The sequence below is a fragment of the Arachis duranensis genome, chromosome 5 (assembly GCF_000817695.3).
Source record: "Arachis duranensis cultivar V14167 chromosome 5, aradu.V14167.gnm2.J7QH, whole genome shotgun sequence".
NCBI lineage: Eukaryota > Viridiplantae > Streptophyta > Magnoliopsida > Fabales > Fabaceae > Arachis > Arachis duranensis.
The window spans coordinates 11,239,104-11,250,425 of record NC_029776.3 but is presented as its reverse complement, the minus strand read 5'-3'; the positions used below and the strand labels follow the sequence as shown (position 1 = coordinate 11,250,425).

Genomic DNA, 11,322 nt, shown 5'->3' with positions numbered 1-11,322 from the left:
TAAAAACAAACGTCAATACAAACCTCTATCAACTAGTGTCAAATTGGATTACTCAGATTCTTATCATTCATTGTCCACTAGATCATATTCAAACGTTGAAAGTGCTGCTATTGTTTTAGAAATTCCATTTTTTAGGAGAGAAAGCTTGAAGTACAGAAGAGGAGATAGAATAAGTGCAAAAGAGTACTCTAGCATTAGTGATCAAAGTAGAAATAGTCTTCATAAAAGCAAATTCCAGGAACAGTTGAAGGTGGTGATACCAACAGGCAATCATGGTTTACCAGACACCGAAAGTCAAGGTCTGTTCGTCATTACTTGATCGATTGAGACATGGTGGTGGTTGTGATTGTGGTGGCTGGGACATGGCGTGTCCCCTTATTCTTTTAGGCAATCTTAGTATTCAATTTTTCGAATACTGCCCTCTTATGGAGGAATATCAAGCACTGGCACTGTTCATTCAGGTACATCTTGGCGGCGTTGAAGGCAGGGACAACCTGGGAACATGGAATCTGCTATGGAGGTAAGGTTCGATTGCTTTGGATTTGGGATTAGGGTTCATAGACTTAGGGACTGATTTGAATAGATCTAATAAACTTATCTTATCAGCAACAAGAAGGTACACTAAGCGAGTGCCACGTTGGCAGTTAACAGGCCATGTCAGCGAGCGTTAGCCACCTCAGTGCAGGAGATGACGGAAGGACTAAAGCGACCAGATTAGTTATCTTTCGGGGACGAATTTGATTAATTTAATCTTTCAAGAATAAAAATAATCGAAGTATCTTTCAGAGATAATTTTGACTATTAACTCATAAAAAAATCTAAATGTCTAAATTTTAAAAAATCAAAGACTTAAATATATTATTTTAAATAAATTATCATCAAATTTCAAATTATAACACAGTATCATTTGCAGTTCTGTACAGAGCCCATTGCCCATTACCATAAATTTTAATTTATTTTCTCATTGTCGGATATTTTCACATTCCAAGCTTGTCAAATATGCCTTAGTCCATCTACAGGGAACTGATCTGCATCACACACACCTGGCCCAACTATAACTCCGCTCGGCTAACCCAATAAAATGGCTAGGCTAACAGCTAATTCCCAGCCTTTAATTACAAGCGGACACCGGCAACAGTACACTTCTCAAGTTCAACTGCTCCACCCGGTGGACACCTACCGTAATCTCCTGCTCTTGGTGTACACTCAAAAGAACTTCCCAGGATCTTGGCCATTCACATTAATTTATATTATATCTAGGTGGCTCAACATGACGGAAAATCACGTTCCGCTCCCTAGGCGTGAACATCTTATGATATGATTGGGGAACTGTTGAATAATCCAACAGAAGAAAGGAAAAGAAATGAAGCAGGGGTTGGATCATGTTTCGGGCGTTGAAAGAAACAGGGAAGTGGGTCCCCACAGTGTGTGGCATTTCCTGGGCACCCCCGAACCACGTGGTGCTCGAGAAACACATAATGGAGTTTCACTCGAAAGGAGAAAAAAAAGAAGATAGTAAAAATAAATAAGTGTCGTCCCGTTTTTGTGATTCATTCCAAATTCTCATTTCCCACACACAAAGATGAAAAAGCAAAATAACATTAATTAAATGTTGCCAGAAAAGGCTACAGCAAAAAAGAAAATAAAAGAAAATAAAATAAAAAACAACCACGGGTGAGAGTAGTAGTAGAAAAAAGAACAGTAGTAATATAGGGTGGGAGCTTGGCACATTCAACAAATACGCAGCGAGAGAGAGAGAGAGAGAGAGTTCTCTTACTACTATTGCGACTACCACTCACTTTCTCTCTCTAGATTTGGTTGGGTATTTGACACGAAAATTAAATTAGGAACGAAACAAACAATGCCTTGTTACATCTGCACCTAGTCCAATCCAATTCTATGTGCCCACTCACCTCACCAGACCGACCAAGCCCCAATTCCTCTCAATCCCAATCTCAATCCTAGCTAGGGTTTCTCTCTTTTCTTTTCTTTTTTTTTTCTCTCTCTCTTTCTTTTTACCTCATGTTCCTTGATTCCTGATTCCCTCCCTCTTTCTATTTTCTATCTTTTTGGTTCGATTCGTTTTTTATTTTTACTTTTTTTTTGAGATGGAGCAACAACAGCTTCAGCAGAGTGGAGCTGCCACCGCCGGAGCAGCACCGCCGGTGGAGGGAGCTAGGGATTTGGGAGATTCGCAGCTCGTTGGAGTTCCCGCTGCGGTTGACGGCGATGTTGTCATGGCGGAGAGGGACGGCAGCGGGAGTGTTCCCAATCTGGAGGTGGCCGTCGGGGACGGCGGCGCCACGGCGGTTAAGAGGAAGCGGGGTCGTCCGGCGAAGGGTGCTCCGAGGGCGTCGGCGACGGGAGCGGCCGCGAGGCTGCAGCAGAAGAAGGAGGAAGAGGAAGAGGAGGATGTTTGCTTCATATGCTTCGATGGTGGAAGCTTAGTTCTTTGTGATCGCCGGTGAGTAATCTTGTTGGTTTCCGATTCTCTGGGAAACTTGAACCTTTCTAAGTTGGGCACTTGGCAAAATTTCAGTTCATGGGTTATTGAACTCCATTTTGGCTTTTAGCTTGCAGCTATGGATCATGCATTATTCAGCTGTAATGATTGGTTTCACCGTTTCAGCATTTAATCATTTATTTCTCTCTCTCTCTCTCTCTGTGTGTGTCTATTTCCTTTCTTTTTTAAATAAAAAAATTTCCCTTTTTTTAGGGGTTGTCCTAAAGCATATCATCCCGCGTGTATTAAGCGAGACGAGGCCTTCTTCCGTTCAAAGGCCAAATGGAATTGCGGTATGTAGCTTCTTTAACTACCTTGACACTTGTTTTTGGAATGTAATTAAATTCATATGCACGTGTCGTTTTTTGGTGTTTATACTTCGGAATTTCTGAGTAATGTGTTGGATTATGCAGAATCAAATCAATATATTCCAACGCTATCATTAAGTTTATTTTTCGGTTCTTAGACGTCTAGTTCTTGAATTTGTCGATTGAGTGCACACTCGGCATTTTTTAGAACTCAGTCTCCGTTCTGTTTCTGACTATAATATTTTAGTATGTATTAAATGGTGTGTCTTTCCTTTAATAAACGTTCGTTTTCGTGATGCTCAGGTTGGCATATATGTAGCTTTTGTCAGAAGGCCTCCCAATTTTTGTGCTATACTTGTACATATTCGGTGTGCAAGAGTTGTACAAAATATGCTGATTTTGTGTGTGTCAGAGAAAATAAAGGTTTGTGCGGAATATGCATGAGAACTATAATGCTGATTGAAAACAATGGCCAGGGAAATTCGGAGAAGGTATGCTAGACTTTCTTATCTATGTGGATACACGAAAGTACTACTCCCAGCTTCCCCCACAACCCCTCTTCTATGTGCCTGTGACTCAGAGAGAGAAGAAAAAAAAGAAAGAGAGAAAAAGGGGGGGGGGGTATTGAAGTTGAGTTGATGATACATGACATCTGGATTTTCTAATTTTTACTTTTCTCTCCTTGTACAACTTTTACAGTGTGAAGTGGATTTTGATGACAAAACCAGCTGGGAATATCTTTTCAAGGTGTATTGGATGTTTTTGAAAGGGAAGATATCTTTAACATTTGATGAGCTCCTTCGAGCTAAAAACCCTTGGACAGGTGTTTCTCCATTGGGTGGTAAGGTTGAATGTCCCCGTGAAATTTATAATACTAAGGATGACAAAGGTTCTGGTTCAGAGAACTCCTGTATTGACATAGAATCAAATAATTTGAAAAACAAGAAATCTAGGAGACAGCCAATGCTTCATAGCAATGGGGTTGGCTCCGATATGATAACTTCAGCCGGTGACAACTGTGTGCCTTTGCCTGAATGCTCAAATTGGGCATCAAAGGAGCTTCTAGAGTTTGTTGCACATATGAAAAGTGGTGATACATCTCGCCTGTCTCAATTTGATGTCCAGGGTCTCTTGTTAGAGTATGTGAAGAAGAACAATCTTCGAGACCCCCAGCAGAAATGCCAAATTGTTTGTGATCATAGACTACTAAAATTGTTTGGAAGAGCACGTGTTGGTCACATTGAAATGTTAAAGCTCCTTGAACCCCACTTTCTTACAAAAGAGAATGGCCCTGCAGAAGATACACTTAGAGCAGGAGTCACGAACACTGTTGCTAGCGAAGGGGAGGCAAAAGACAATTGCAATAAGCAGTTGATGTTAGTTGATGATAAGGAATGTAAAACAGATAAAAAAGATGATGTGCATTTGCCACAAAATAATCCAGATGTGTATGCTGCAATAAATGCTCACAACATTAACTTGATCTACTTGCGGCGAAGTCTTTTGGAAAATCTAACTGAAGATGCTGAAAGTGTTCGTGACAAGGTTGTTGGTTCATTTGTGCGGATAAGGATCACTAGTAGTGACAAAAAACAAGAGATGTATAGGCTTGTGCAAGTTGTAGGTATATGAATCTCACAAATTCAATACTTGGTAAATTCCACTTCTTATGAGTTGCACGTGATATCAATTTCGTGTGGCACAACCATTTATGCAGGTACAAGTAAGGCTGCTGAGCCTTACAAAATTGGAACAAGAACAACTGATATGATGCTTGAGATTTTAAACTTAAATAGGAAGGAGGCCATATCAATAGATGAGATTTCAAATCAGGAGTTCTCTGAGGTTTGTGTGATATGCGGTTAATGTGTTGATCCTTATTCCTGTTACCTTTGAGGAATCTCTAGACTGAGTTGAAGAGTTAGTTTCTTGAAAGAATGCTTCCTAATGGTTAATGTGTTGATACTTTGTCCAGGATGAATGCAAGCGCTTGCGTCAAAGTATAAAATATGGGCTTTCCAATAGATTGACTGTGGTTAGTGTGTATATTATTTTCTCAACTTCCATAATATTGTTGCATATTGTGTTAGTTTGTGATAACATTTTTCTGTTGGTTGTAGGGTGAGATCATGGACAAAGCATTGACATTTCAAGCAATGAGAGTTAATGATGTAAATTCCTTTCCTTGTTATTTTTTTTTTTCATCTTAGATTATATAGTATAGAAAAAGGTCATGCTCCTTTTATTATATCCGTAAATCTAAAGTATCGCGTCGAACATGTATAGTGTATTAGGGTACTAAATGTGTCACTCAGCTAATTTGCATTCACTTCTTAATGGATTGTTTGAATGGCATGCATTTTACGGGCACATTTGTTTTTTGTTTTCAAAACTCATTTGGAAAAAGGGTCGTGTCAAAAGAGGAAACATTCAAAATGGTCCCTATCAATTTTTGCTTTAAACAAATTAGTCCCTAATAAAGAAATTGATAATGTAATTCCCTGTTAATGTTTTTTAAAGTAGTCCCGAATAAAATAAAAGGACTAGTATTTCATCTTTTAAAACTATTTCTTTAAAAAAAGTTAAGGAGTAATTTGTCTTTTTATTATATTAGGGATAAATATGCCTAATATTTAAAAAACTAAGGACTAGTTTGTCAATTTTATATATTCTATAATTGATCTTGTAAAAATTTTGAGGATCACTTCGGGGTGTTATTTTATAAAGAAAATGCAATATATAGTTTTTGACTTTTTTCTGTTTAGAAAACAGATTTTTATTTTTATTTGTATTTGTTAGAAAAAGCTGAAACAGCGCTCTACATGTTACTTGGTATTTGCTAACTGTGATAAATCTGTGAAAATCGGATGTAATCTACCAGTCAAAACAGCAATGCTCCTATCCTGATAGTTTTTCCCCCTTATTTTTTTTATCCTATTAGATGTATTCAAAGCTATTCATTATTTAATGTTAGATGTTTAAAATTTGATTATGCGTTTAGTTGGCCAGAAGTTTTAACTATTGTGCTTCTTTCTTGATATAGTTGCTGGAAGCTGAGATACTGCGGCTTACTCATCTTCGTGATAGAGCAAGTGAAAAAGGGCATAGAAAAGAATATCCTTAACAATTTTTAGTTTACTCTCTCTCCTATTCATTCTTCTCCCAAAACACTTAACTGTGGGTGCTGAATGATACACAGTTTGGTTCTAAAACTTCTTATCATGCATAGGTGAAATATCTTCTTATTAATACAAGACGAGTTTATAGGGTTAAACAATTAAGCATGCCAATGAAGGCTACAAGATTGGGAAGGCATATAAAGCTATATGTTTAAAATATAATGTATTTTTCTTTATTATTTTTTATTTCTTTCTTTTCATGTGCATCTATATATTTTGTGGTGGAAATTCATTGTTATTTACTTTGTTGTCTTCTACATTTATTATCTATTTAATGTAAAAATGAACTTGCAGTCTTCACATGTGATGTTTTTGGTTTTCGCATGAATTTGCATGCATTCATGAAATATTTGTGAACTATGTAGAGTTTTTTACGAATATGTTGCGTATGGAATGGAAGTGGTGGTTTATCCTCTATGCTTATTATTCATGTGTGAGATACATCATACATGGTTGAGCCTTGACCAAACTGTACGCTCAGAGAATGTGTGGAGAAGTTACAGCTACTAAACACACCAGAGGAACGACAGCGCAGGATGCGTGAAATTCCAGAGGTACACTCTGACCCAAATCTGGATTTGATGTTCGAGTCTGATGAAGATGCGGGAGAGTCAGATGAAAGGAAGCAAGGTAAACATCCATTTTCTTTATTAACCTTTGTTTTCATGCTGTCCAGATAATGCTTTTCTCATGGTAACTATGGCAATATTTATGTAGATGGCAATATATGGTCAAAGTATCCTGGTTTTGACAGAAAAGAGAAGGAGCCCACTTTGCCTAAAAGTTGTGATAGTGTCTTGAATGATGATGGATGCAGAACACAAGATTTTTCTGCTGCTGCCCGTGAACAGAATGGCAATGCCTGCGTGACAAAAAGTCAGATAAAACCTAATGAGACAGTGTTTGATGATGACCCTAATGTAGTTGTGAAATCAGAACCATCTGGTGTTGCGTTGGACATTTCATTGTCTCCTCAATCTGTAGGGGTAGAACAGTCATTCAATGATTTTGTGAATGATAAATCATGGCATTATCAGGACCCAACTGGGAAGGTTCAAGGACCTTTTTCCATGTTGCAACTGTTTAAGTGGAATGCAAGTGGAGGTTTCCCTCCTAATCTCAGGATATGGAGGATAAATGAAAAACAAGATAGCTCTATATTGTTAACCGATGCCCTAAGTGGGAAGTGTTCCAAAAATGTGTCAATGCCATATTTCAGCCAACTGCTGTCTTTGGGGATCAGTGGTACAGTGGATACCAAAGAGGATAGTAAAGATTATAGTCAGGATGGTTGCAGCACTGCAGCAAGGAATGAAACTCATTCAGACAACCAAATTAATGAGCAGAACAGGGAGCTAAAGGTGGATGATACTCGTACCCAGTCTGATGGTAAAGATGAATCTGTTAGGAGCAATGGATGGCAGGAACAGCCCCATGCATACCATCCACAACCTTCAGTGGCCATTTCTGAGAATATGAAGGAGAACTCTGATAAATTAAATGAAGGTAATCGGATTGGGGGAAACTCTGCAGATAAAGGGAATCCTGGTTTGAACAGGACTTCTGATGGTCAGAGTAACAGTGGGCAGAGTTACCAGAAGCAATCATACAGTGAAGATAATTCAGGGCAATCTTCTGAACAGAACTGGAGAGGCCCTCGTGTTAACAATTCTTCCAATTGTGCGGTTACCACATCAGCTGAAGTTTTGGTTACAAAGACATCACCACCTAAGCTAGGATTTGATTTACATAGTTCTCCATCCCATCCTGACCAGAACTGGATAGGCCCTCATGTAAATACTTCTTCTGATTGTGTGGTTCCCACATCAGCTGAAGTTTCTGTGCCAAAGACATCACCACCTAAGCTAGGATTTGATTTGCATATTCCTCCATCACAGCTTGAACAAGACTGGAGAGATCCTCATGTAAATACTAATTCCAATTGTGTGGTTACTACATCAGCTGAAGTTTCTGTGACAAAGATATCACCACTTAAGCTAGGATTTGATTTGCATAGTCCCCCATCCCATCCTTCGTGGCAAGCATTCATCGGTGAGACCACTGACTTTAGCTCATTAGTTGACGTTGATGAATCAGTCTCAGATCTGTTAGCTGAGGTGGAAGCAATGGAATCACTTGGTGGTGGTGGTGGTGGCGGTGGCGGCGGCGGTGGCTTGGAATCTCCCACTTCAATCATGAAATGTGGTGAGGAATTGACTGACAGTTCTAAAAATGATTGCCTCAGTTTTGCAGATGGGCTTAGCCCAGTACTTGATGCAGGTAAAGGTGATGCACTTAGCTCCACTGGTGATTTGCACTTGCAATCTCAGTCAACAGCAGCAGAGGAACCATTGCGGCAAGCAGATATACATCATCATCACCATCATCATCATCATCATCAGAGAGTATCTGGGGAACATTCTTCAAGGAGTTCTGAAGTTAAGGTGGGTACAAAGAGCATTAGTGTTTCAGGTTATCAATGGGAATCAGGCTCAGAAAATTCAACCATTGGTCCATCGACTGCAACCTGGAGCATTGCTACAGACCCCACTTGGAGAGTCGGGTCAGAGAATACAAACTTGGGATGGAGTGGAATGGATAGAGGAAATGTGAACATTGGCTGGGGTGTGGGGCAGTCAGCAGTGCAGGAGAACAGGAGCACAAGTTCATACACTCCTACAGTTTCTCCAAGCTTTGGTGGAAGTCAAGCAAGATATGGCAGCGATCGACCTTCTGTGCCTAGAGATCGGGGTTTTCATGGTCATGGTAGGGAATCAGCTGTTGCTAGAGGCAGAACTGCGTGGAACCGGCAAACTTCATTTGGTGTTGGAAACGGAGGCTCACACAGGCCTCTGCCCAAAGGGCAACGTGTCTGTAAATTTTATGAAAGTGGGCGCTGTAAGAAGGGGGCATCCTGTGATTACTTTCACCCATGATTTTGGGTTCCACTAGGCACTAGCATTGGTCACATTTGATTTTTGTAATCCTTAACACATCTGGAAGTTGTCTATTTCCAATTGTTGTAATTTAACCTGACAGTAATAGTCAAGTGGCATAATTTTTTTATAAGAAACTACTGTAGCATATCTGAGGTTGGTGATTTCCCACTAATATCTCGTGTATCCTATTGTTAATTTTACAACTCTTTTCTATGTTAGTTGTGATTCATTCTTTAGGACAGTAATTCTTTTTTTCGGGTAATGAAAATGAAAAATTTTATTATCCAATTCGTTCAATGGCTTGCTGGAGCTGAGAAGCAAAAAATGTAAATCTAAGGTGTAAGCTTTTATTAATTGATTTCATATTTCCAAATATCCGGTGGCACTTCTTATTTTATTCAGTTATCATGTGTGTGGTGTTAATGACATGCATATTTAACTTTGTCTTGATCTCTCCCTTGTTATCATTTCAAATTAGATTCTAATTGTACTGCTTGCAGAGCCTAGTGCTTGAGATCACATGGTCTGGATTTGTATCTATGAGGAGAACAAGGCAATGAGAAGGACAGAATGATTACTTGAAGAGGTACTCATCCCTATGTCTTCCATCCAATAAGGTTGTGTTTGGGCATTAATCATATGAATCATATAGCTAATAGGTGTTGATACATTTGTGAATGTTTTCCTTGAATGCTATTTTCACTGGCCAAGGATTGTTGATGTCATCATTAGACATGAGCGATATTAAAGGAAAATTATCTTATTATTATATTATAATCACCTGTAAGAATTGCAATGTCAATATTCTCAACCATTAAAGAGCAGTCGTAAAGTTTGGTATGCTACACTGGTGTCCAAGAGTCAGGATGTTCTTACCGCATTGTTTAAGGAAGTAGGAATCCCAAGACGAGAAAAAAGGAAGTAGGAATTCAAAGTGTTGATTTCCAATGAATATATTAAGGCTAATTATATCATGCATTTTGTATTTATATTAATTTCCAATGAATATATTAAGGCTAATGTCTATTATGACTATGAAAGCAACCAAATGTTTATCTCAAACAAAAAATAGACACGTGTCATAATTTTGTATTTATATATAAATTTTAGTATCTAACTGAACTAATTTGAACAATAAAATTAATTTTGAATGTTAAATATCAATAATTTATTTTTGCCAAAATGAAATTCTTTTTATTATTTAAAAAGTAAATTAAAAGTAAAATTATGTGTTTATTAAAATTTAAAAATAGTGTTATTAGTATATTAATTTTAAAAAATTGAACACAATGAATAATGATACTTCTTTGACATGCTGTCATAAGTAGCAAGAAGAAAAAGAAATCAAAATGTTTGGTAATTAAATAAATTAATCAAAAATAATTATTATTATAATAATTAATAAATATTAAATAAAGCAAATTCTAATTTTTTTTTTTGTTTCTCTAAAATTACAATTCATAGGTAGTTTAAGCATGGTAACTATTAACTATACTTATCATAGAAGCCCCCATGTATTTAACTTATCTTTTTCATTTAAGCTTTTCAGCTTTAGTATATTAATCAATGATTATGAAATTTGTTAGTGCAATCCTTTTAACATTGGGAATTGAGATGAAGCTAATGAGGCAAAGGTGGCCATCATGATTGTAGCTTGACCCTCTGCACTCTGCAGTACATTAAGCAACTGATTATATAGGCATAGCACGTGGACCGTTCCTTGCAACTGGTTTGCTTATTTTTATCTCTTAATTACAAGTACCATGCATGTAGCTTTTAATTTGCACCGTGACGGAGAAAGCATCTTCTTTCTTTCTTTCTTTTACTTAATCCCACCAGCAATTCGCTGGTTTCAACTTTCAATAATAATCGTTTCTTAGTGGATGGATACTGCCACGTCACTTTATTCTCAAGGTTGAAAATGAATACCTGAAAGGCTGAAATCAATTTAAGCCGCCTCAAATTAAAAAAAAAAAAAACGAATGGCTAAGTTCCTATTATATCTATAGTGCACATCAATCTTAAAGCACAAGCACTAGAGAGTAAATAACAACTAATCTAGTAGCGTATATAAAACGTATCGGCTTGCGTTAACTATATCAAGCAATATTCTACTTGTTTTCTGAAAAAGGTTGAGGTTTAGTTACGTGTTTTTGTTGTTAAACGTGCATTTCTTATTATACGTTGCAATTTAGTTGCTCTAAGTTGATTAAACCCAGTTTATTACAACCTAAAGTAAATATTAATTGACCTATGAACTAACTGAAGTTGAAAAGACACGATTAAAAAGCATTTTACAATAATTTCATTAAAGAAAAGGCAAAAGACAAAAGTTCTAAAATCACAAGTCCGTGGACAGTGGACTCGCGTGATGTAGGGAGTAAATAAATAAA

General features: G+C 37.5%; 1 protein-coding gene across 2 annotated transcripts; it reads left to right on the top strand.

Annotated features, from left to right (window-relative positions):
* The first annotated feature begins 1,730 nt into the window (after positions 1-1,730).
* On the top strand, positions 1,731-9,142 carry LOC107488039 (zinc finger CCCH domain-containing protein 44). 2 transcript variants are annotated; one of them, XM_016108732.3, is made up of 11 exons: positions 1,731-1,970; positions 2,109-2,464; positions 2,717-2,796; positions 3,115-3,302; positions 3,511-4,435; positions 4,529-4,656; positions 4,787-4,846; positions 4,932-4,982; positions 5,855-5,925; positions 6,466-6,620; positions 6,708-9,142. In XM_016108732.3, exons 2-11 carry the CDS (start codon positions 2,109-2,111, stop codon positions 8,924-8,926), a joined length of 4,233 nt encoding a protein of 1,410 aa, XP_015964218.1. In that variant the 5' UTR covers positions 1,731-1,970; the 3' UTR covers positions 8,927-9,142. The 2 variants fall into 2 exon arrangements, with proteins under 2 accessions (XP_015964218.1, XP_015964217.1); XM_016108731.3 differs by having other exon boundaries at positions 1,731-2,464.
* Positions 9,143-11,322: the final 2,180 nt, after the last annotated feature.